The sequence below is a fragment of the Diorhabda carinulata genome, chromosome 11 (genome assembly GCF_026250575.1).
Source record: "Diorhabda carinulata isolate Delta chromosome 11, icDioCari1.1, whole genome shotgun sequence".
Lineage (NCBI taxonomy): Eukaryota > Metazoa > Arthropoda > Insecta > Coleoptera > Chrysomelidae > Diorhabda > Diorhabda carinulata.
Genome location: NC_079470.1, coordinates 4244924 through 4271724, shown reverse-complemented (window position 1 = coordinate 4271724; position 26801 = coordinate 4244924). Strand labels below are relative to the sequence as shown.

The 26801-nt window shown below is 30.2% G+C and overlaps 2 protein-coding genes across 3 annotated transcripts in view; one reads left to right on the top strand and one right to left on the bottom strand.

Moving 5' to 3' along the window:
- LOC130899278 (thyroid adenoma-associated protein homolog) overlaps positions 1–22263 on the bottom strand; it is a 32945-nt gene extending 10682 nt beyond the window's left edge. For both annotated transcript variants that reach the window (XM_057809086.1, XM_057809087.1), the window contains exons 1-16: positions 21996–22263; positions 21379–21716; positions 20737–20995; positions 19222–19448; positions 18634–18854; positions 18367–18551; positions 16450–16631; positions 14532–14712; positions 12484–13032; positions 11288–11592; positions 9744–10130; positions 7876–8008; positions 7529–7759; positions 4343–4603; positions 3953–4141; positions 2177–2331 (exon numbers count right to left, since the gene is read on the bottom strand). In XM_057809086.1, the coding sequence (XP_057665069.1) occupies positions 2177–2331; positions 3953–4141; positions 4343–4603; positions 7529–7759; positions 7876–8008; positions 9744–10130; positions 11288–11592; positions 12484–13032; positions 14532–14712; positions 16450–16631; positions 18367–18551; positions 18634–18854; positions 19222–19448; positions 20737–20995; positions 21379–21716; positions 21996–22148 (3956 nt within the window). In that variant the 5' untranslated portion in view covers positions 22149–22263. The remainder of the gene's footprint in view (positions 1–2176; positions 2332–3952; positions 4142–4342; positions 4604–7528; positions 7760–7875; positions 8009–9743; positions 10131–11287; positions 11593–12483; positions 13033–14531; positions 14713–16449; positions 16632–18366; positions 18552–18633; positions 18855–19221; positions 19449–20736; positions 20996–21378; positions 21717–21995) is intronic.
- Positions 22264–22562: 299 nt separating this feature from the next.
- Positions 22563–26269, top strand: LOC130899546 (zinc finger CCCH-type with G patch domain-containing protein). The gene is made up of 6 exons (XM_057809554.1): positions 22563–22689; positions 22745–23101; positions 23153–23324; positions 23380–23657; positions 25542–25662; positions 25749–26269. Exons 1-6 carry the CDS (start codon positions 22654–22656, stop codon positions 26213–26215), a joined length of 1431 nt encoding a protein of 476 aa, XP_057665537.1. The 5' UTR covers positions 22563–22653; the 3' UTR covers positions 26216–26269.
- Positions 26270–26801: the final 532 nt, after the last annotated feature.

The following is a 26801-nucleotide window of genomic DNA, read 5'->3' as shown; positions in this document are numbered from 1 at the left end:
CAGGGCACATTTAAATAAGTTTATAGTCATTGTTAGTAGAAACTTTATAAGATATAAATAATTGTACGAAATTGTGATCGAAAAATAATTTTTAACAACAATGACGTATGCTGCATCTATATCAACAAGCATTTTTCATATATTCAAGTATTGAATCATTAAAGTGAGAGTTTGAACCAATCCCGACTTGTGAATCTACTAATAGAACCGCTTTGATTGTATTTCCAATAACCTATTAATATTAAATTGAAAAAAGTCACAAATAACTCATGAAATGTAGAAATCTATCTATTGTCAAAACCAGTGGCTCTCCTCGCCTCAAAATTTTAATAAATAAAAGTCGAACGTCAAGGTCATAGTGATTGTTTTCATAGATTGTGATAACATCAGAAAAATTATTCTAAGCTTCGAAGGGGTACCCGATTGTTTCCAAAACAGTGGGTACAAAAGAATACCTCAAAAATAAGCTTCATCATTATGACATGCAGTGTCACAACTCGCTGGTAATTCGCTAGTTTTTAGCAGCTAAAAGTCCTTCTGTCTGTAGGTCTCTGCGCAAATTTAACACCATACGTCTTCTGGTTCTTCCCATAAATAAAAATGTGTTCGACATTATTCCTAACATTCTTCCCCTCATTGAGTTAATCTTCTTTAAATCACTGCCCTTACCTAATCAATTTAATAATTCACTATATAAGGGTCTCACTGTTTTACTCTGCCCGCATAATATTTAATAATTTTTTATTTGTAATCAGCATAAAAAACTACGGTTATAAAAACTTCCAGGCTTCCGGTTTGAGATTTTCTCTTCAAGCTCCAAAAACTGAAGATCTAAGTAAATAGTAAAATAGACTTTATTTCTGATAACTTGAAACCACATCTAAAGAGGTCACTACATATCTATGACTAGTTATCACAAAACCATTTGGATAAAATTTCATTCTGATCAATTGTGAATATTTTAAAACATATATAATATGAAATAATAGCTAAAACCATAGAAAGAATCTTTAGGGAATATGCAGAAAGCTTGTTTGAAAACTACCAATGTAGGTTTAGATATTAAAGTTAAGTCACAGACCGTATTTTCACTCTGAGGCAAACACAAAGAATGGGGTATGAATTTGATCTACCAATTTACTCAGTTCTCATAAATTCCCAAAAATCTGTCAATAAAAATTATTTATACAGTAATATGAATGATCTCAACATTCCAAAAAAGCTAATATGTCTTACCAAATGACACTATAACATATAAAAACGAAGATAAAGATAAACCAAATAATATCAAAATGTTACCAGACCCAAAATAGGAATAAAACAGGGAGATTCGTTATCCGCTGTCATGTTCAATATAAGATTAGAATGGATTGTACGTAAAATAGGTTTGAACAGAACATGTACACTACAACGTACAAAGACAATACAACTACTGGCAAACACAGACATCGGAAAACCGCTTAAGAAAATTTGTAGAGCTTTCAACAAACGGGAGAGACAGTGAATCTACAGATCGAAGAAGATAAATCGAAAAGTTCATAATAATGACACCACCACAAAGGAAAGAGCAATGAGAAGTTTTTCAATACAACTGAATGAAGAAAAGTAATGATATGTAGAAAACAATAATAAGACCAACAGTGAATTATGGAGGCGAAACATGGATTCTTAACAAAGCAAATGTATATGGGAAAGAAAAATAGTCAGGAGGATAATGGGGTGTAAAAAGGAGAGAGAAGAACAAATAAAGAAATAAAGAATTTATCTAGAGAAGAGCTAAGCAAAAGAATAGAAAGGCTGGGTCACAGACAGAGAATACCAGATTTTAGAGCAACAAAAAAAGATGGACATAGAAAAAGGAGGAACAAGAAACAAAGGAATATCGAGTAAAAGATGGTATGCAGAGGCGATGAAAGATCTAAGAGAGAGAGAAGAATTCAGGACTGGAAAACAAAAGCAGAAAATAGGAAAGAGTGGACTTCCAAGCTATGGGTCGACATAACTTATTTGCTTCCATTTTTTTAACTAATAAATTGTTTAAAATCAAGAAAATCCACAATCTATAGTGATACCAAAAATTATTCATTTTTTTTTCAATCATACCTTATACATGCATATTATTACATAGATTGTAAATTTCATATCCATATTCATATATTACAATTTGATTACTTACTTTTTAAGTATAACCATGATGAGTTCCATATACGTGGAAGCCGTTAAGTGACTATATGATGTTCCAACTAATTTTAATATTTTCATAGTTTTTTGAAGGTATTCACTTATAGGTAAATCAGTCACTTCACAATTATATTTGATAATATACAGAACCTACAAAAAGAGTAAACAGTATGAATTATTATTAAATGACTATAACTATAACCCCCATACAAGTCATTAAGTTGTGGACAAGGGGTGTTTTGAGTAACAAGGCCGCAAGTGTGTCAATAGTTTTTAGAATAAAAGAAGTTTTGTTTTTGAAGCTATTTAAAGTGAAAAATATTTCGAAGATCGAAGATAATGAATAAATATTGCAAAATTAAATGGGGAAAGATAGACCAAGATTACTTTGGGTTAGTAGGTCACATATAATGGCAAACTGAGAATGTCAAAGCACAAGATATAATTATTTTCCTGTTAGAAGTTAGTCACATTAGCTCAGTCATATTAGGTATATCTTTCCGTGATACACAGGTTAATGTATTATCAAAAACTTGGTGCGAAAATAGAAAAAGAACTCCTGCGGAAGAACGTTTACGAATTGTAGAAGCTGCTGCGGTTATTATTAGGGAAGATATTAGATCATCTGTGGTTGAAACTAAGACGTATCCACCTCAGAATAAAATGCTAGATGGTATTAATGAAGGAATACCAAAAACCTAATCGAATTTTTTGGAAGAAGTTATATTAAAAAACAGAAAACGATAAGTCGATAATTTAAAAACGAAACTAACGCTTGACCCTACATTACCCCATATGCTGTACACTCTTCGCGCTCTATCCGAAAAATCGTTGATCATAAAAAAAAATGTTCATACAATAGTTGTAGGGAATTTCACACTCTATAACGTTCTCAAAAGATCTCATTTAAGTAGTAGGAACCGTGATAACATTTAGAACGACAAAACAAAGGTTTATACCAATTCACAGTACCAACATGTGTTTTCGAGCAGTACTTTGACAAAAATTTGGACTAAACTGAAGATGAACTTTGAGTGTTGCTTCTTACTACAGTATAAAGGAACTACAGTGGAATCAATTAGAAGAAATCAAAGAGGATTTGAAGCAGATAGGTAGAGAAGTAAGCCATAAAATGGTTATTAGAAGGTGCTAACTTCTACGTCAAAGAGTATTTTGTTTCTGCAAAAGAAAATACAACCCTCAGATAACCAAACATCAACAGATTTAATATCAAGACTCAAGGTGGAAGTGAAAAAAAAAATATTTCGGAAAAGTTTGAGGCATTAGGGAACTGGTAGAGTGATAAAATTTATTTATTGCAATAAAAATAGCCAGGTATGAGTTGCACTGACTAGGCTTATAAAATATGCAATAAAACTGGTCATTTGATACAAAGTTGGTTTAATGAAAAAAAAAATGGTGGAAACAAAAGGGACAATATAGCAAGTAGATTTTGAAAATGTAGGCAAAGAAAAAAGGAGGATAGAGAATTGGTGTTTTTATAAGGAACAATTCACTAAATTAAAAGACTTGGAAGCAAAAAAGTTATAGTTGAAGACATAGGTACAATACAACTAAGAGTTTTTAATGGGTCACAACAGATTTATTTGAACTGAAACTTACTGTGAATCTATCCTCACTCAGGATAGTGCTAGGGAGAAATAAATTCAGCCAAAGGATATTTTTAAGACAAATTTTGCACAACTGTCGACATTTATTTAGATTTGAATTATAACATTGGAGAGAAAAACAAAACGACGTTATCACTTACTTGTAGAAGACAACCATGCACTTCATTGTCAATTACATTCGGTTCACTCAATTTATCAAACATTGCATTTAGATGATTAGCAGTTCTATCAGCTGATATGAATGATATAGTTGCCCAGGCTGCTAAATCTCTAGTTTGATAGACCGAGTTTGTCAGGCATGTAATCAAATGTGGTACATATTGTTCCATCTGAAAAAAAAAATATATCAAAAGAAAAAACTACCTTTGAAATATCAATAATTATTTTTTGACGATCGCGGCGTTAAATAGCTACTGCTAAAGCTATGTAATTTTAGTTTTCACTTAAAACAATTAATTTTTAAAATTGTGTTAAGGTGATATTTCTTGTGATTTTAATATGTTATTGTAGAACAAATCATAAAATGTTACCTGAGTATTAAAATCATCAAATTGCGATGGAAACAACCGGCCTAAAATCAATAACACTGGATGTAACAACAAACTATCATTTTTTGTACATTCTATTGTCAGAGTTTCCAAAATAAAATGGAAAAGAGCTGGAAATCTCATGAAGAATACTCTTACTGTCAATTTATTTTTTTCTGATATTTCTTCACCATCTGAAGTTCTTAGGACACCAAAAATTCTTGTCATCAGTGTAGCGTAAAGTAATGTTGCTGCATTTCTTACCTGAAAATAATAATAAATGACAATATGTTTATAATATAATAATCCGATAAAATCCGATCATTGATAAGTTTCCTTTTTTTTTGTTAATTTAATTTTTGACTGAATTTAAAATGAAAAAAAAAAGTGAAACAAGTCTAAGAAGTGGTTCTTCCAACTTAAATTTGTTCAAAATATATAATTTTCTTGATAAAATTAAGAAATAAGATAGAACTTTATAAAAATCAACGACATACGAATTCTATGGAAGTTTGCAAACAAAAGAGACAATACTGGGGCACAAAAATATAGATTGAATCTAATTGAAATGAAGCACCTACGAGAGTTGCTGCTAAGTTTTGAGTTATGGCAACACTGATGTGAATATGTCAAATTGAACATTGCTATCATTTGTAAGGGTGAACGTACTCAGAACATGTTGTCGTACGAATATTATTCAAGTTGTTTACAAATACTTGAAATGATGATTTTCGACGTGGATTAATTAATTCATTAACAGCAGTATGCCGTTCAACACGCTTCGACTTTTGGCGATGAAGCACCATCTCGAGCCACCGTGTCTCGTTGGTTTTCCGAATTAAACCATGGTCGCCTTTGGTCATACTTGAGCATTAGATCCACTCGCATACATTTAATATGGATCTATGCATATAAACCCGAAACTAAACGACAATGGACTGTATGGGTCTTTATAACTGACCATGTTTCCACCGTTCTATTAGAGCAACGTAGAACAGTCAAATCTGAATGGTACACCAGCATTCGTTCGAGCTCTCACACTTCAGTTCAAACCAAAACATTTTTGAACAGTTAAAACATCGAACAGATCAAAAATAAATTGAGAGGTCAACGTTTTTCCACACCTAAAGAAGCGGTTGAAGCGTTCAAATCACATATTTTGGAAAACAATATGAGTATGGGTATGAGAAGGATCAAAACCTTTATCCCACAACTAAAAGTATAAAACAAAAAGAAGTATTTCAATTTACTGAGCTGGGAGGCTTTACTAATGTCCTGATGAGGTTTCTGTACCTTACTTTAGATCAGTTACTATTCAATTGCTGGCAATAATGCTCCGACTCAGTTTTATCATTTCTTCTACTGTTCGAATTTAAAGGTCTTAATGTATCATCTGGTTCTAGAAAATAGTAAACTAGATATACTCCGGTCAGTTTGAATTACTTATCTTCGGGTCTCGTTGTTTGCATTTTTTTCTTTTTATGTAAACCTGTAGGTACACTCCTTTAGTCAAATACCACAATTATAGAAAGTGACATAAATTTACTTAGACCCAGTCTGATCTGAAAGGGAAGGTAGTCGAAGATTCATAATAATTTCCATCATTTAAGCACAATTTATATAAATATAAACAGGTAAAAATTTATCGAAATCTATTAAATAACCGAATTTAAATTTAAAAAGACAGAAAAACTATAAATTAAGGCATAAAACTGAAGTAATAAAAATAAAATGTTTTTGTAGGATGAGTTTTGAATATCAAAATTCCACCAACAACAGAAGTTTTGTAATAAACATTGTTCCGGGTTAGTATGCACAATCAGCTTATATATTGTATAGGCTATAAAAAAGTATTTTGATTGTGGAATTTCTACTGTGTTAGCATATGTATGTAAGCTTGGTGGAGTAACGATATACTGAACATGAATATCTATTGTGCTCTGTTTCCTGTTCAGTTTCAGATGACTGTTTCTAAAACTAGTAGTTTATTCCTGATTCTTTAATAAATATCAAATTAGTTAAATCTTCCAGTTCTATTCAGTTTCCAGCACCCAAGTTTCAAACCTTGTAGTGGCTTGCATGTGGATATATACCCATATCACAAAATGTGCACACGTCTTCTTCCACCAATTTAAACTTCTTGAGATATTCATTCAAGAGGCAATATATTATTAGAGCCTCTGTTAAAGCTCTTGGTGCAGATTTGTTCTGGTTACTCCAGTCTTCCAATCTCTTCTGATATCATATCATAGTGTCCCATTAGCATTTTCGCTTGTCTTAAACCTACTATGTTTTCCCAGTAGTGTAACCTTTATTAGATTGTTTTCATTAATTTTTTCCAATATGATAGTTGATTTCATATAAGGGTTCTGGTCACTAGATGGGTGTTTAATCCCCTTGTTCTATTAATTTATCAGCTACTGCGTTAATTTATGTGAGTATGCTTGATGTGGTGGCAATATACCAAAACATTGTGTTTCGTTTTCCATTTAGTTTCAAAGGAATGTTTCTTAAACCAGTAGTTTATTTCTGATGGTTCAATAAATTTCGGTATAGTTAAGTCTGCCATTTAGAGTACAAAGTTGATAAATGTTTCCTCTTTTAACCTAAAAAAGTGCTTATTTCATGAAAGAGTTTTGGTTACTAGAAGGGTACTGAAAACACTACCACTTTTCGAACACTCACAATTACACTGTCTGAAGCGCGTTTCGATAACCTAGATATCGTCTTCAGAGACTGAAGTGTGTCCAGTAGGAATATCACCAACGGTTGCAGAAATTCCAACTTACTAGAAGGGTGTTTGGCCCCATTTCTTTGTTAGTTTATCAGCTTTCTCTATTGCTTCTTCTTCAGTGTGCCATTTGTTCCCAAACCATTTTGTAACTGATTACAGAAGAACTTAGCGCTTCAATAGCAGCTTGGCTATCAGACATGATTATTATATTATATATTATATAAAGTAGGTATTTGTAAGAGATTGAACATATTTTCTAACAACCCTCTAATTTGTTTAATAATGATTTTTTTTCAAACAGTGGTAGTGTTTGAAAAAATCAATAAATATTGAAAACAACTTTTTAAAGGAATTTCCACTGTGTTAACTTCAATTGGCAATTGATTTTGTTTTTTAATAACCCATAAACCTCTAGGTTTACAGTGTTTATTATGACAATAATTAGCAAAACTTACACCCCAAGCATCGCTCTGAAAACCTGAAATGGCAACTATGACAACTTCGGCAATATATGCCATCACCAATTCTCCTAGTTTGGTATGTCTGAATAGAGCTCTTAAGACGTTCATACAATGTGTCCTGTATTCGATATTAGATTCTTCGTGATTATTAGTTACTTTTATTAATCCTTTGACGAAATGGTGAAATCTAGTTTTATCGATTATTGGTTCTGAAGTAATTAACGCCTAAAAATGAATTTTTCTAATATATTAAATTCAGAGTGCAGCTTATTTATTTTAAATTAATAAATTTCATTTGATAACCGTTATTAGTTACCTATATTATACAGAGTGAGTATTACCAGAATTAAAAATGGAAGTCCTGCACTTCTTCTTGTCGCACATAATTTATCAGATGGTGTTTCTCCTGTACAAAGCAATAAAGTATCTTCAAGCCACTTCTTTGGAAGACAATTTAATGTAGAATTAGAAGACCTGCAAAAGAATTCAAAATTCAAGTACAAGTACAAGTTCAATTCGTAACAGTGTATGTTCAAAAGTGTAGACTTAGACTAAAAAATGTTGCAGATAGAATATTTACATTTACTGAACCTTGTAATAAAACATATAGTTAAAAGATTATCATTGACTTAAAACTAGATATCCAAATCAATTTTTTGAAATCTGATCTAAAGTTCAACTTTTTTCTATTTCTGCATCAAATATAGTAAAAATAATAAAATAAAATGGATATTTAATGAAAATATTGAGAATATATTTATTTATAAAATGGATAACATCAAAACTGTGGGAATTTTTATGCCTTATAAAAAGATGAAACTAGTTTCTGAAAATTTGAATTATTACGTTTATTAAAAATGAGAAAATCCAATTGAAATTAAATGGAAGTATAGAAAAAATATTTTTAAAAAAGTTGGTGTATTAAAATATTTTTTTCAATCAGTATTATCAGTTTCATGATGTCGTTTGCTGAATCCGACATAAAAAGAGTGGTGCAATGAAGGAAAAAAATAAATTCATTTACAGATTTTTTTCAACAAAACGAATTATTTACAAACGAATTTTGTTGGTATCTAGAAAACTTTGGCTTTCGTTATCTCAGCTTTTAATGATTTTATCGAATTTTTTTTTTAAATTATGTCGTTTTCGAAAACCTATCTTATTAGAATTCGTTCAACGGAAAATCTTTACCAACCTGTAATTTATTGAAATTCTGATTTCTTTTTACAAATTTTTTCTATATTCTTAAAAAGTAAATATCACATAAAAAATAGATTGTAAAAATATTTTTTATGTTAGTTTCAAAAGTGACTAAAATTTATGCTTCTAGATCAAACTACCCCCTTAATAGAACTAAATTGAAACTTTCCATTAGAATAAAATATCTAGGAATCATACTGGATAAAATATTAAAGCCTAAGATGGTATACTGGGTGTACCAAACACATCAAATCACATATGCAGCGCTTGTTTGTTTGTCGAAAAACCGAATAACAGCTCAGAAACAACAAGATTCAAAAGATAATCTGTATAGGTATTACAAAGGCAAAGTCAACCTGTTCTACTACATCCTTAGATGCGCTACTAAACCTGTCTCCTCTTCAGCTTATAGTGAAGAAAGAAGTATATAGCGGTGCACACATATAGTAAAATTAAAGTCAGAAAATTTGACAGGTCCTCTAAGAATTCTAAAATTGATAAAGCTAGAAACCAGTGATAAACCAAAGGACCAAATACATTGTAGGTATAGGTGCGGAATGGCTTCAAAGCCAAAACGATTCCCCAAAACAATATTCAAAACTCTTCTGCTGTAGAATGCAGCAAATTGCATCTTAAAATTGTTAATAAGCATGAAATGAACATAGATTGGAAAAAATTTATTTAAATTTAATTTTCAAAATAACAATTTTTTTAGAAACTTTTCTTTTATTTTTTCATATAATTTCAATTTGATTTTGGCATTTTTAATATACTTGCCACATGCAAAACAAGTTTTTGATAAAATTTGAAAAACATCAGGTGCAATTTTTTTTAAATCTATTTTCATTATGTTAAGGGGCATAAATTTTCCTAATTTTTTTTGTAACAACAAAAAATTCAGGAAAATAACTGAAGGTTGATATCTTTTGAGTTAACAATTATTAATGGATCTACCTAATTTTATTTTGAAATTTGGGTGTAGGACACTCAAATAAATGATTGTACTTACGCCCACAATGAATCGCAAATATGACTAAATCCGACGAAGGCTTGTTCAAAAACTCCTTTATGTTTTGTAGCTATGAACACGTCAAGGAAAAATTCTCCAACCTTTATGATTACGTCGACAGGTAACATCGTAAGTTGCCCTTCGAATTTGATCGACTGTCGTATTATTTCTGCTAGAAGAAGTGTCATCTCTTTCATTGTCCTCCATGCATAAACCAAAACCGATTGGGCTTTAACGGATTCATCAGATTCATTTATTATTTCGCTAGCTTCTGGTAAGTATCCTTCTGGAGACGGATTACAAACTATCGGCATTACGTAGTCCTTTAAGTTCATACATATCGTGGCGAGATTATCGAACAGATCGGCAAATTCTTTGTTGTTTTTCCTAAAAACGTATTAATTAAATATAGTGAAGAGAACGGAAACATCTTTTTATCAGAATCGATTAAGATTTTTACAATTATACCAAAAAATTGACTTATTCATAAGATGTCCTTAGAAATTATATTGATTGAATCATCATTTCAATAATTTAAATTTTTGGAATTTTTCATAAAATTGTTCATTCAGTGTTTGCATAAAGTAACTTGTTAAATATTTTGATTTGTTTTAGGTTTCCAAAAAAATATTCCATAAAATATTTTTAAATACTTCACACCATCTGCATGAGTCCATTAGAAGCATACAGGGTGCAAAAATATTCTCTACAGTTATTAAAAAAGTAATCAACATGATCAGATTGTAGATTTTTTTGGGAAGTCGTTTTTTCTTTCCGGTCGCTCTGCACCTATATCTAAAAATATATATTGCCTGGTATACCTTCATGGTCTGGTAGCCATGTTTGGATTACTTTGTTTCATTTAGCTGGTGCTTTTAGAGTTTGTTTGCTTGAACATGTGCATCTTTAGTACCTTCAAGGCCTCTTGGGCCCAACACTCTTGAGCAGATGTGTTTATTGCTAGTAGCTCTATCTGAAAAGTACTTTTCCTAGCAATGTAGTTCAAAAATGCTCAATAAAACTCCTTGACCTACTTTTGAAGCATATGTATATTAGAGAGATTCATTTGGAGATATTTACTAACCCAAGATCGGAGATTATTATTACCATGTCGAATAGGATATCTGTGTTCATCATGCTAAAGCATTTGGTTCATTAGTTTGTTACTGCTTTCTAACTTTATCGATTCTAGAATCCTGTCAGATACCCTGACTTCAATTATTCTACCTGGCTGTCTATTTATTCACTGTACGTGAGGCAGATTTAGAAGCGCCTCTAAGGTTGTAGTGAGGCAGGTTGACATTTAATGGGACTATATTAGTTTTTTAGTTCATTCTTATCAGTTTTAGGTTTTAAATAAACATAGTTTCCCAAAAAGTTATATAAACTTCCAAACTACATTTTCGATAAGTTTTGATTTGGATACTCACGAAAAACATTTTTTATGTACATCGAAATACTAGCATTACTTTATGAACACACTATATGAATTATCCTACAGCATTATAAGCGTATAGAAATGTATTGGGATATAAAAAACTCACGTCATATCTCTTGTCTGTAAGATGTGTCGAATACTTAGAAGCAATCCATAACTCGAGACTCTCGTGTTGATTACATCGGCATTTGTGCTAATCTGCAGAATTAATTTATCAGTCAACACAAACAACATCTCTAATATTGGATTATCGTCGTATCTGCGTTCGTTTTCAGTCTGTACTATATCGAAAAAGAAAGGCGACGTTGCACAGACTTGTAACAGGTAAGCTGCCGATAGAGTTTTCGACGGTTTAAGTGCTAAAGCGAATTCAAAACATCGCTGCATGTAATTGAAGGTGAAATCGACATTCTGGAATAAAATGAAGACGTTTAAATCCACATATGAATTATCCACGTCGCAGCAATTTAGATTCAAAGTGTTAGTATAACTTTTGTGAAACATATTGCATTTTGTAGACCCCAAAAAAGATAACCAGATGTAATCCATAAATAAGACGAGTTTTTTTTATTAAAAACATAGTAAAATAACTTTACTAACAAGTATGTTGTCAGATGGAATAGGAAGCTTTTGGCCAAGTTTCAGGTCTTTTTGGAGACTTATTTCCACTTTTGAATAATTTCCACTACTTGTAAACAATTACTACATCACCGTAGACAGATTTTTACCTTTAATCAGCCCCTTTGACACTTTTTCCAACTTGAAACAAAATTAATTGTAACACTTTCTCACTGAAGCGACTTAAGGGGCATAGTAAGTTTTCATAATGGAGTAGGAAGCTTTTGACCCAGTTCCAAATCTCTTTGTCGACTTATTTATACTTTTGAGTAACTCCCACTGCCTATAAACAATTACTACATCACCGTAGACAGATTTTTACCTTTAACTATGACACTTTTTCTAACTTGAAACAAAATTTAATGTTAAAACCAAAACGGCTGAGAAGCCAGAAGTTGTTCAAACTCGTCTCTGTATGTCTCAATACATGAAGGTGAGCTTCGTTGACAGTTTTTTCAACTTAATGCATTGTTCAAGTTCGAAGTTTCATGAGAAACTTTATAAACATACAAAAGCGGTTATAATAGGAATATCACAATCCAGAATGGTTTCAAACTTGTCTCAACGATGAGAGTATGAAACATACGAGTTGAAATCGATGTAATTAAACTCATTCACAGTTTTTTTTTAATCACAACAAGAGTAATACTTACTAATATAAATTTGACATATTATTGAACTTACGGTAAATCCAATAGCACTTATTGGTAGCTTCTTTAAGAGTATTGCTGCCATTTTTTTATTCGATTCATAGGAATCAAATAAAATGCTATGACAATTTTTAATGTCATCTTCCGTCCACAACGATTGCCATTTATCAGCAGTGAGATTTATTTGAATCGTTATTAATAATTCTAAACTGACGGCCCTTCTTGGATAATTAGAATCAAAAGTTAAATTAGAAATTAAATATTTTGTAAAAATATCTAAGAACTTTTTATAAGTGTCAATTAATTCTCTATAAATCGTTATGGTGTTCAATACTTCCGGTGTCCTATGACCCATCTCTAATCTTTTTTCTAAATTTCCAAGATTTCTGCTTAATACGGCAAATCCGGCGTTGAATCTTGTTAAAGCTTTCTTGTAATAAGAAATTATTTGTCTTCTGATATGTGGTATTTGTGTGGTTATATTGTAATGAATATATTTTATTAAATAATCTAATTCCCAGTTTAAAAATAATTCTGTAGACTTTTGGGTTTCTATTATTACCGCTAATACTGTAATTCGAATCTGAAATGAAAATATTAATTAAAAAAATTACAAGAATAGTCACAAACAAGTGGTGTATCAGTACCACTGGTACTGCGAGATAATTTCCAAAGCTACAAAAAATCAAGACAGAATTGAAAATCCAAAACAATAAGAAAACCTACCAAGGTTTTCACCTCCGATTTCCATGAAAGTGCATCGTTTTTAATGAAAATTTGACAACGCGTAGGGAATACCTCAAAAAGCAAAATTTACACTACGCAGTTGTGTGTTTTTGCACTAGGGGTGATTTCCACCTTAACTAGTTGTGCACGATTCAACACTTGAATTTTTCTTGAAAAAAAAAACAACGTTTTTAATCGATTTTTCATCAAATACTTTTGATTTTGTCAGAAAAATTGCAAAAATAAAGATAACGTTTATAAAAAACAAAGAGATTATTTGTTTTTAAATTTACTTTAGGCATAATACAAACCGAGTTAAGATTTATTGAAAGTTGAATATTTTGTTGAAACTTTATCGTCGAGTAATGGAAAAATGGTTAACTTTTCGAGGTAATTGCATCTAATATTTTTCAAAGTAATTTTAAAAAGCTTTAAAATGAGAGTTAGTAGAACTCTCTAGCATAAAAACTAAGAAAGTTATGGCCGAAATAAAATCGATTTATTTTTTTTTGTAGAAAAAAACCTCAATTTCACCCTTAGCAATATTAACCAAATTGCAATAATATAAGCCAGTGATGATTTACTTTATTTAAGAAATAATAATGATTTCTGAAAGTTTGACCGATTTAGAATGCATAATTTCAAAAAAAAAAAAATATGTTTAAAGTCAAATAATAATTTTCGAAATTTTTTTTAATTTCTGAAAATCTATAAGATATACATAAAAACTGATAAGGAACAAAAAGTTAGTTTTTTTCATAACCAATATTTTGCTTTTTTTAAATTTTTTTGTTACTTCTAAAATAACTGAGATACAAATCGTACCCTAACGAATGACTGATACCATTTTCGAACTATTTAAACGTTACCCTTTAAAAAATAGAATGCTAAAGAAATTTAAAACATAGGTTATAAAATTCCCTATAAATCTAAATTTTGAACTACTAGTTTGCTTGAAAATTAACTGAGACATGTCCAAAAAACTAAACTGCCAGAATTGTGCCCCAATAATTGATTACGAAGAGGGAGAAAACGAAAGTAGTGAATTTTTTTGTCCTAAGGAATGATTTATAGGGGTTGAAAATTCTAAATACATAATATTCAAGTTAAAAGAGATAAAACAATGTCAACTTGAAATAAATAAATTAAAAAATTGTATAAGTACGTCTGTAATTTTCAAAACGAACAATTGACAAGTATATGATAAAAACAACCCTGTCAAAATAAGATGAAATTGAATATGGTTGTGGTGGCTATGTATGCTTTTTGATATATAAAAGATTTGGATGAACCATCTGAAGCTGTGAAATAGTTAACTTTTCGGGAAATAAAAATATATTTGTAAATGAAAAATACCTCATCCTCTTGATGTATCATGAAACTTTCCAATTTATCTTTATCTATAAGACCTCTCCAGTACAAATTATAATTTTCCGGACTTTCAATTACAAGCTCTAAACTATTTTGACGAGCAGTCCGAAGACATTTCAATAATACTTCACACTCTTGAAGATTTCCAATGTAATTTTTAGGAAATCTAGAAATAAAAATAACGATCTAAAATATGTATCGTCATGAGATAAGAAAATTCACATTAATAAAGAAAATTTTCATCGATTTATAAGTGATCACTCTTAGATTTTAAAAAATGTATACAAAACTATATGAGAAATGTTGTTTGATAAAATAAAAAGTAACATACAATTTGAATTAATATTTTCAAAGTATCCACTTCTGACTAGCAAACCACTTATCCCAACATTATATACAGACATTTTTACAATCCTTACGGAATAACTTTAATCTGCTCTATCGAGGTCTTCTCCATGTCAAAACATTTCCCTTTTAGTACATTTTCTTTCAGATTCAGAAATCGCGTGGTACTAAATCTGGTGGGTAAGGTGATTGAGAACAAAATATGTAGTGACCAAAAACAACTTGTGGCACATGTTGTCATGATAAGAATGGTTTTGTTCTTGAAATGTGATTTTCCAAACGTTCCTGTAACTTCTTGTAAAATTCAAACCTTAAGTTGCTTCTTTTAGAAGGAAGTCTGATTGTCCCATTTTCTCACATTTGAAGAAGACTATGACGATGACCTTGATGTTTATTTCTGATTAACGAGTCCATTAAGAACTCAGGTTTTTTTGTCTTTGGATCATAGACGTAGACCTAATTTCAATCTACATTAGCAATTCAGGCAATAAAGTCCAGTCTGTATAAAGAGAATCTTTGAATTTCACACAAATTGAAACACAATTTCCTTTTCCAAACAAATTGTGATTGCCTGCCAATAGATAAGTTTGTTAAGTTTTTGCACATTACAATCTATATTTGAGGTGGAAGGATGTATCCCAATCCATTCCTCATTCTTAACTGACCCATTTTCACTTTTAAATTGCTCAATCCATTTGTAATATTTCCTCAAACTTACTAGATTATTGCTGTAGATAAATTTCAACATTTCTTCTTTTTCAACTTGAAACAAAATTAAATGTGAATATGTTGTTCATGATCCATTTTCCAGATACAGTTTCAAACTTCTCTACACATGAGATATAGGAATTGAAAAAGATGCAGTGTGATTGCTATTATAAAAATCATTCACTGTATTTTCTAATCACACCTCGTATAACAACTGAATACCAGTTGAGAGTCAAAGCTTGGAATTAAATTAAATGAATTAAAAAATAGTAATTTCACATTTGTCATACTTCCCACTACTCCTTCAAAGTACCTAAGCCTTTTGCTGAAATGGGCAAGACATTCGCATTGCTGTCTCTATGGCTTGACCCCAGAATCTGAAATTATAGTCCTCTCCCTATGTATCGTCTTAAGGTGGTATTTGATGGTGCAGTGACCTATCACAAGACCGACCACGAATTTCATGTTGTTTTTTTTTTCACAGACTTCTAAGCTGATATTGTTGTGAATCTTCTGGATTGTATCAAGCTTCTTCAATAAAACTCCATCTGATCCTTTAGCCACGTGTTTAATTGTTTTTTGTGATATTTTATGAGGCTACAGTAGAGCTCTGTTATAAAACATGGAATGGTTGCATTTTTTGGCAAGGATCATTCCCTGGGATACCTTGGTGGCTTGGTAGCCACAATATGGTTACTTTCTTTCTTTTGATTGGTGCTTTTAGAGGTTGTTCACACTCTCATGTTAGCTAGGACATGTACTTCAAGATTATAGATTATAAGAGAGGTTTAATGTCAGCAATTCTGCCTGAAAAATAATGAGTGATTTTCCTAGTGGTATGAGTACTTACATTTTACGTAAAATTTCAGGATGCAACTGAAAACCTTTTGTAATAATGTTTTCACATATATTTGCACAATGTACACACATTGTCAGCAATGTAGCTGGTGGAGTTATCCAAGTTTCCATCCAGGTGTTGTTATCAACTTCTGAATAATGTTTCTCCATTATAGTTATGTAAGCTTTAGCTGCCTAAAAAAAAAACAAAAACAAGGAATTCGTTAAAAACACTTGTTAAAAGATTTAGTATGCTAAAATATTTTTATAGTGTGTATATGCTTTAGGCGGATCTGGGAACGGAAGTGACGTATACCTGCGGTTAGACGTGGCGATAAGGATACTACGACGTAGCCCGTATACGTCAATTCCATTCCCATTTCCGCCTACAGCATCTAGTTTAGTTCTGAAAATGGTGGTAATAGATGGAATTTGTTGAATACAAACAAACTATCCATAGTCTCTTCTATTATGTTTTCAAACAGTTTAAAAAAAATAACTCACGTAACTGCCGTTTGATAAGTGAATAACAATTTATTAGCTTATACAATAAGAGAAGGCAACGAAGAAAAAAAAGATAAGAAACTTTCGATGTCAGCAAAAATTATTTGTATGCGTATTGAACTAATATACAGAATGAGATAAAATATTTCTAAACTCAAGTTTTTGATTTAATTAGATAAGATGTTTATACAGGATGATTGATAAAAAATGTTTAATCTCTAAACTTTATATCATACTATTTGGGGTCCTAGAATACACAGTTTATAAATTGGATATTCTTAATGAATTACCTTTAGTTTTTATGATGATTAGCAATTACAAATAATAGAATTATGCAATACTTTTGACATTAAAAATTCATTCGAAGTACAAATTTTGAATTATTTGTGGTAATACTGTAAAAAATTAATTTTAGATGGTATATTTTTGGATTTTGGATTTTACTGTCAATTTTAGACAAATTTTTTTCCAATAAACTCTATCAATATTTTATCATTTTCTTATAAACACGATAACTGCATAGTGGTCTTCAAGAAGAATATAATTTAGGCAAAGGTTTCATTGAAAAGATTTAAATCAGTTACAGAGCTAGACAAAATGATATTGAAAAAGCTATTTGTTGAATTTTGCATGTACATGTTTCTCAAAAAGTATTAAATTTTTTTTAATCATTATAGAAAAACAAATTAATTTAAAGTAGAAATACAACAAAATTAAACAAGTAAAAAACAAGCACAATATGATGGATTTACACCTAATCCATGAGGCCCAGGCCTAGGGCGGTATAATTAGAGACGACTACAATCCATCTTAAAAAATTGATTCATATCATAAAAAAATTTCTATGGATTGTGCACTGAAAAAAATATTAACTTTTCTTAAGAGAATTTTAGAGAGTTTACTTCAGTTTAACTTCAGTCTCTGAAGACGATAACTTGGGTTATCAAAACATGCGTCAGACAGTGTAATCGTGAGTTTCAGTGTAATGGTAGTGTAGACAGTGTGTTCAATAGAACCAGACAGGGTAATTGTGAATGTTGATGTAATGTAGATTTAAACCTTCCACAAACTGCTTCATCAGCCTCAATATGCAGTAGCAGATGCGGTATTTTTTCTGTGTTCATTTTTAGCTCTGCTGGTTTAAATACATGAAAAACAAGGATATTTTGTTTACCCACTTGTTTGTCCTAAGAGGAGATTTTTAACACACTAATGACAAAACATTATTCTCATTGTCCTTATCAGTGTCATCAATCACGTAAAGTCACTGAATCAACTATTTCACATATTATAGTAAGTAAATCATTGTTTATTTTATTTTACGCATCTTTCTCCATGATTTGTTGCTTATTTTTCTATTAATATAATGGCAGAGATGTGGTTGTAATAAATATTGACATACTATTTTTCATTCACAAATACACACCTCATCTGAAATACTTGGATCGGAAGTGACTTTCAACAGCTCATCACCAAGTTTTGTACAGTGTTCCAACAAATATGTGCAGCTTATTTTTGTAGCTACAGATTCCAATGCAATGAACCTTATTGTTTGTTTACTACCAAATCGTTTGACATTCTCCATCAATATTTCACAAAGAACATTAGATCCTAAAACAAAGTTTTACAGTATAATTAGCTGCATCTACTAATGGACTAGCCCAATATATGTATGAATATACTAGGTATTTACCTTTATTTTGATGATCGGCAGCTATACTGACCAATTCTACAAAAAATGCTTTCGAGTAAAGTTTCACAGCATCTACAAAATGGTCAATATGTGACCAAGCAAATATTATGCCTTGTATAAAACGTGGCTGCATGAGGAGTAAATGAAGTTCTTTCATTTGCTTACTGAGATTTACCAGATTTTTACTTATTTCAATAATTAAATTGGAAATACTAGTGCATCTACAACAAAATGGATATGAATTTTTATTTTATAATCTATCGGGAGCGATAATTTTGTTAGTATTTGATGAAAGTAAATAGGAATTTCTAAAGCGATTGTTGATATTTATAATGAAAAAATTGCTTACTACCACTAAACCAACATCACAATCACTTACTCTGGTTCTTTGAACAGGGAATAAATCTAAGAAAGACCAGACAGAACATGAAGTAAATCTACAAAAGGCTTAAAGGACCAAACAGAGCAATTGTGAAGTATTGGTATAGTGATGAAAGTATTTTGGAGAACTTTTTAGAAACTATTTTTTTGTCTAATATAAATATTTAAAAATCCCAACTCAAATTTTGTATTAAAATATTTAATTACCTTTTAGCATGCTCTATGAGTGCATCATATAAAACACATATTAAAATTTTTCCATTAACTTCCATTTTATAGAGCGTTTCTTTCGATACTACATTTATAATTGACGAATAAAGAATAATTTTTTGTTCATTTTCACTAAAAACTGTCAAATCATGTCCATATAAAATAATTTTTTTGGTTTTATTATAATCTTCTATGAGGTCTATCGTACCACATTGCTTATGTTTCTGTAAAAAAAGAACTATGAGCTATCAAGAGAAAATATGCATCCCTGTACTGGAAAATACAGTTTTTAGGAATAAAATGATAATTTATTAAGTTATAAGTCACAATTTTGTGGAAGTTTATAAGTCATGAAAAAATAAACATGCCAGCACTTGGCTAAAGTATTACTTCCAAAAGTATAATATGCAGCTCTAGCTTAGTCTGCAATAAGTCTCAATTGTGGAACAATACAGGTTGTAGAGTTAGAACTTCCACAAGGGAACATAACCAAACTTTTATTAAGGCTGGAAGAAACATAGGATCATGTAGATCAATATGTGATTATAAACTTGTTTTAAAGCATGTTTAAAAAAAAGAGTAATATTAATTAAAGCAAGGGAAGACCTTACAAGGCATTAAATAGATTTTGTGGCCCGAACAAAAATTACAATTTCTCTGGAACCTAAAGGTCCTCTCATACCAATGTTCACCATATCCTATTTTTGATTTCATACCATCCATTTGCATTTCTCCATGTTTACTTTCATTAACACATGGTAACCATGGTTCAACGGTCCATACAGTCATTTAGAATGAGGTGTGAGAATGACGGTGCCATGGACCAACAAGGTTCAATTTCCAAAGGCATTGACAGTTCGTAGAAACCATCTTGGTGCATAATGTATTAAATGTTTCTCATGTTCTTTTTTTGATTTAATACCATCCTTTTGCAATTGTCAATATTATCATTCATACGTCTTCAATTGTCTTTATTCGACTCTACTTTTTCTTCCATTTTCTAAGTGTTTCTGCTTCTATTACTATATCATCTGCAAATACTAATCCGCTTATTTTAAACGATTCTTGCTTTTTGTAGCCAATTATTGTCTCCAGCTTATTGTTCTTCTCTTTTACCATTTTTATCATCATATCCATGACAAATATAAATAGAAGAGGACTAAGATTATATCTTTTACCCCATCTTCATCATAAACTAATTTGTTTTTCAAATTTATAAATAAATATTATGTTTATAAGTTTTATTGTTAATAAAGTTGATAAACCCCTTAAATATTTTTAATCTATTGTTACCAAGTTAATTTTGTGATGAAAACTTAATTAATTTAAGTAATTTTATCACAATTGTAGCGTTTAGTAAAGCCATGAAAAGAGATATGTTCTTTTGTAAAAAATCATCAAAACCTTATATTATATTATCCATTTAAAAAATCTGTCAAGGATATAGAATTTGATTAAGAGCACTTATTAATAATTTAGACTATAAACAATAAAACTAAAAACTATACTTACAATTTTTTTCAAATACACTTCTGGAGTTATATTAAATGCATTTGCTAAAATTAATCCTGCCTTTGTTTTTACATCAAACCCAATTCTTTCTTCTTTAAGACAAGTGTGAGATAAAAAAATAAGATTCAGAGTAAAACTTCCTTTTATAGTTTCCAAATATGGAATATTTTTACCAAACACTATTAGAATCTGTTTTAAAACAATATTTACTAAAGTTAATAGCTCTTCAGATTGATTGGAAATACATGTACGATCTGGCCTGAAATACGAAAATGTAAATAAACATATTTCTTAGAATTATATACATGTTTTAGTTATTAAGTTTTGCATGCACAAGAAAAAAAAAACATCCATCCAGATAAATTGAGTCATTTTTCGTCTTTTCCAATTTAAAACTACATACAATGTTGATAAAGAATTTTTATTATGCACATTTAGTACCAAATAGAGGTTTTAAAATCATTTTCAGCTTGCTAGAAATCAATTCCTAAAAATATATTAATTTGATTGGCCAGTTTGAAGTTTTATTACTATAAAAAAAATTTACATTTCAAAAAAAATTGTAAGGTACCCATTTTATGATGTTTTAGTTATTTTTTGCTGATTAATCTGTAAGTTAATAAAAACAAAAATATGACTTACCTAAATTGATCTATGAATCCACAGTAAACTTTAAAATATAGGGGATACAAGATATCAATGAGAGGGTCACAGTTGAATGTTGTAAACTGCATACTACATACAAAATTACATAAATCAGTACAAAGTTTAATGTTGCATTTTTTTGCAATTCTAAAGGTTTCTAAAATCTCCACTGCTACACGTGTAACTATAATATCTACTATATCTCTTTGAATTATGATATCTTGAAGATATTTTTTAATAAACCTTTTTGAACTATATTTTATAAAAATATGTAAAATACATTTGATTGCCACATTAGTTATTTTTTCTTGGTTACTAGGTATGCATATTTCAACCTAAAAAGTATAACATCAACTAAATATACATTAAAAATAATTGTCAGTTTTTTAATTATAAATAAGATAAACATAATATAAGAAATATACTGCTTAAAACGTTTCTTAACACATATATTTGTTATTAAATAATGCGAATTTCCAAAAAAAAAACAAACCGGCAAATTTTAAAGTTTTGTAACTACAAATACTCTTCAAAATATTTGTATATTTTATCCAATAGAAAATTGATGATATTATCTTGATAAAAAACAAACTCAAACCAAAATATATACTCACAACTTCTTTCAAGAACAGTTTTTGCTCGTTTTCTCTTGATAAAGATTCAAGTTTTAATAAAACATTTTTTAACTGCACATTTTCAGTAACCTCAACTGGCGTGTTTTCAAAAGTAATTTCGTCCACCCTCTTATTTTCACATCTATGCGACATTATTATTTAATTAATTAGAACAGATTACTTACAACATTTAAATTCAAATAAACTATACTCTGTCCACGCGGTCCCATGCTGTTGCATCAATAAAAACGTGAAAATGAAAAACCTTGATATTTTAAATGTCAAATGGATGTCATATTGTATTTGAACTACGAGACGTTTTAACTACGTGTATGAAGTAGATTTTCTATGGACCAATAATAAAACAAACAGTTACATATAACATTGTACCATCGGAAAATGACTGGAATCATATATATTTTAAAGATGCCAAAAAATTCTATACATTTCAATAAGTGGAGCCACCTAACGCGTATTGGCAACTATTGAAGTTTCCAACGATAAAGAAAGAAAAAAATAAAAGCTGTAGGCAAAAGTTCGTTGTAACTTACAATAAAATAGAAGAATACATTATTTTGATCTGTCAAGTCAAAATGTAATAACAATATTCATAGCAAATTATAGATTTCAATATTACTTTTTAAATATATAATTTAAGATGGACCTAGAAGAAATAAAATCATACGAACAACAGGTTTTAAAACTTAATTATTTTAACCAATATAAACTATTGTTGTTTTACGTTCCAGTTGATTCAAGTGAATCAAGCTCTTTCCAAGTGCTTATCAGGCCCAAGTAAAGAAGAATTACTAACATTAAAATCACATTTGACAGAATTATTAGAACTAGCTAGTGGAAATACTGAAAATTCTAACAACGACAGTAATGAAGAAACTCTTGACGATGAGTTTGCAGCATTTATGGCAGAAATGGAAATGGAAGGTGCAGTTCAAAAAAAGAATGAAGAAGTGGAAGTATTAGAGATTGATGTTAATGAGATTGAAGGGAAAAAATGTAGAGCCCCACACCAACATCAATGGGGAAGCGTCGCTTATCACAATGCAATGATTTGTTCAGTTGATTCAAATGAAAATGAAATACTTAAGGTATGATACAATATATATGTACATATTTTCAGTAATTTACAACTTTATTAGGTCAGAGTTCTTTTTACCAATCCTACTCACCAAGAAATGTTACCTTGCCCGTTTTATTACACATCTGAATGTAAATTTTCAGAAGAGCAATGCAGATTTTCTCACGGTGAGGTAGTTCCATATTCTAGCCTTCAGGATTACATTGAGCCTAATTTTGAAGTACTAAATACGGGTGATAACTTATGAACTTATGATAAAACCTTTTTATTGAGAGATTATTGTTTTAGGTAGTATAGTATTAGCAAAAAAGAAAGATAATTTATGGTATAGGGCACAAATCAAAAGATTATATGAACAAAAATGTTTGGTGAAATTCGAAAATGATTGTAAGGAAGCAGAGATTAATTTGGAACATATTTTTCCATTATTCAATGAAACTGATGAGAATAGTGATAATGAAGGTGAAAGTTTAGGAGTTGTTAGTAATATAGAAGAAGTAGTTAATAAAAGTTTAATGATAACACCTGCTAAGCAAGCATTAGGTGAATGGGAACAGTATACAAAGGTATGATATCTCACAAACATGTATTATTTTCTTTTTACTTCTTTTTATATACCCACCAACCCTATTGACGTTTGATATTTTTGTATGATAAATACTGAAAGTTATTACAAAAAAGAAAAGCATTAGATTAAATATCCAAATTTGTAATTTGTCATAAGACCTGGTTCTGCACAATGCAGATTTATAGGTACTTGCGCCTTTGGATTAGTAACATACTGATTTGGAAATAATGGAGATAATGCTAGTTTTTTAGGAAGCTCTGAGGTGTACTAACACCACATTCACGTCTAGTTCAGATTCAAAAAGAATTAAATGATTCAATATGTGATATTGGGTTGTCAAAGTAACAGTTAGAACTTTTTGATTGCCAAAAAAAAAAAGAAAATTACAACTTTTAGAATAAGAAATTCACATTTTACAGTATGGAAAATCTTCATCTACCTGTAATGATATTAATGATTTAATGCAGGACCTATATGTCAAACATTTTTGTGAATGGCACTTGTTCATAGAGTCATCAAAATATTTTAAAGCTGTCTTATTACATAATGGAAATTTAAATCCATCTATACCGGTTGTCTTTTCAGTGGCAATGAAAGAAACCTATTATTTTACTGATTTCTTAGCTTGTGGTATAGTTGTGAGGCAAGTTTTGCTAGAAAGTTTCCAATTTTAATTGAGATCTTAAAGTAGGCTCACAAAAATGTCCTTTTGCCTGTGCTTCTTATTGAACTTGGAATAATAAAAATTTTTGTAAAGGCTGTGAATAAATACTCAGACAAGTCTTTCCTTAGATAAGTGACGCCAAGTTAAAGGAAGGTATTTTTATTGGGCTATACATTAGAAAGTTGATAGGTGATAAGTAAAGTAAAGCTTGCTATGTAAGAAGTTAGAGCTTCAAACTCATTTGTTAGTGTCGTGAGAGGATTTACAAGTAACAATATGAATGCAAACTAAGAATAGCTAGTAAATGAACTTATAGATTTATATAAAGCGCTTGGCTGCTGAATGTCATGAAGAACTTATCCATACCCATTTATCATGTTTCTCAAAAATTTGGAAGCTGTCAGCAACAAACAGGGGGAAAGGTTCCACCAAGATATCAGTGAGTGATGGGAACCAGCTATGGAAGACCTGTATAGAAATAAAAAATGAATTGCAAATAAATATTGTTGATTTGTTATAATTATGTTAGTTAAATATTAATTATAGATATACACAACATTAGAAAAATTGTAAATTCATTTTTTGAATAAATATCAAACGTAACTGTTCTGTCTGTGGTTTTTGTAATGTTATGATACGAACAAGCTCACGAAATGGGTCCTTAGGTCGACCCTGTCCAGCTACAATGGAATCTTACAATTTGGCGAATTCGCGCGGCGCCTTTAATCTGTTATTAAATAAATGACGGACGCGCCTTTGATAAACTTTTTATTATAGAAGGCGGTTTATTACAGTATTTCTTTTAAATAATTTCTAGGAAAGTCTATTTATTTATTTCTTTTGTTCTAGAATTTTGTAGAATACTATTTGTGGTATATAAATAAGTTTATATAGTGCAGTCTGTTTAGTGTTAAATAAATAGTGGTAGTGAGAAGAACGAATAAGTAAAAGTAATCACAGAAATTATTCAAGTGATATTTATAAGTAAATTATTGTAAGTTAAGTCTATAATAATGTGTAAATAAGTTAGGAACGTCAGAGACAGTATTTATTATTTCTTCCCATGAATAGAAGGAGTATAAATAAATATGAAAAACTTTACAGTAATTCTATATTCATCATACACTATTCAATTTGATGTTACAGCAAGAAAAATTTTTTGTGTTCTAGTGTAATCTGTTGAAGTGAACTAATCAGAGACTCTTTTGATGTTTATAGGGTATAGGATCCAAATTGATGTCCAAAATGGGTTACATCGTAGGGACAGGTCTGGGAAAGAATGCTGAAGGTAGAGTTGATCCGGTCAGTGCATTTATATTTCCGGCTGGTAAATCGTTAGGTAAGTAACAAATAATTAGTGCTCTATTGGTACCTAACGTCCTTTGTGTTCAATTATAGCAAAACTTATCAATTTACATGTTTTAGATCACTGCATGAATTTACGGGAACTCTCTGGTGGTGATAAAGATCTTTTTAGTGTGGAAAAGAAATTGAAGCGGATTCAGAAGAGACAAGAAATTCAGTCTAGAAAGAATTACGAAAGACAAGAGAAACAACAAAATGTTTTTGCGTTTATAAATAAAACTGTACAAGGAAATGAAGATAAATTGAAAAAATCAGAAATAAGAGAGACTATTAAGAAAGAAACTGATAGAAGTTTGAATATAAAGAGTGTAACGATAGATGAAGATATTAGAAAAATCGAAAGAGATTTAGAACATATTAAAACGTCTTTAAATAGACAGAAAGATACAACATCGGAAGTATACAAAAAGTTGAGGGATAAATTAAATCAAAGAGAAATAGAACTTGTTCAGTGTAGAAAAAATGCTCAGATGATTAAAAATGAGCAAAGTTTGAGAAGCAATAAGAAAAAAATGACAGTATTTTGAATACAAACAATAGTTGTAAATTTTATGATGATTTGAAAATAAATAAATTTAAATTATATGGTATATATATTTATAAAAGTTTTTTTTACAATTTGGGATCAACTTTATTCAGTACATTTTTGAACATAGGCATCTATCATTTCATCAAATCATCTGACCACATCCGTGGTTTTCCTCTTTTCTGCTTGTTATGTATGTAGATATTGGGGTATCATATACAATGCGACCTAAAGAATCTATTTTGTCTCCCTTTCTTGCTGCAAAACTCCTGTTAGATAGTCCAGAATATGGGATGGCTTTAATTGTCAAAGATCTTCATCTTCTATTTCATATGCTTCCAGGTGTAATGCTCTGGAGCTCCATAGTGTCTCACACTTCAAGAGAATGTGGATAGAAATTTCCTCCTCTGTGTCTGGCTTTCAGAGTGTTTAGTTCTGGGCTCGTACCATCCTTTTCCAGTTCTATTTGCTGCTTTACATCTGTCCGTATACTATTTAGTGGCATTTCTATTCATTTCTTATATGGTGTTTTGAAACCACTTTTTCTTTGGTGATTCCTTCTCTGAACATTATAAGTAATTTTTTCT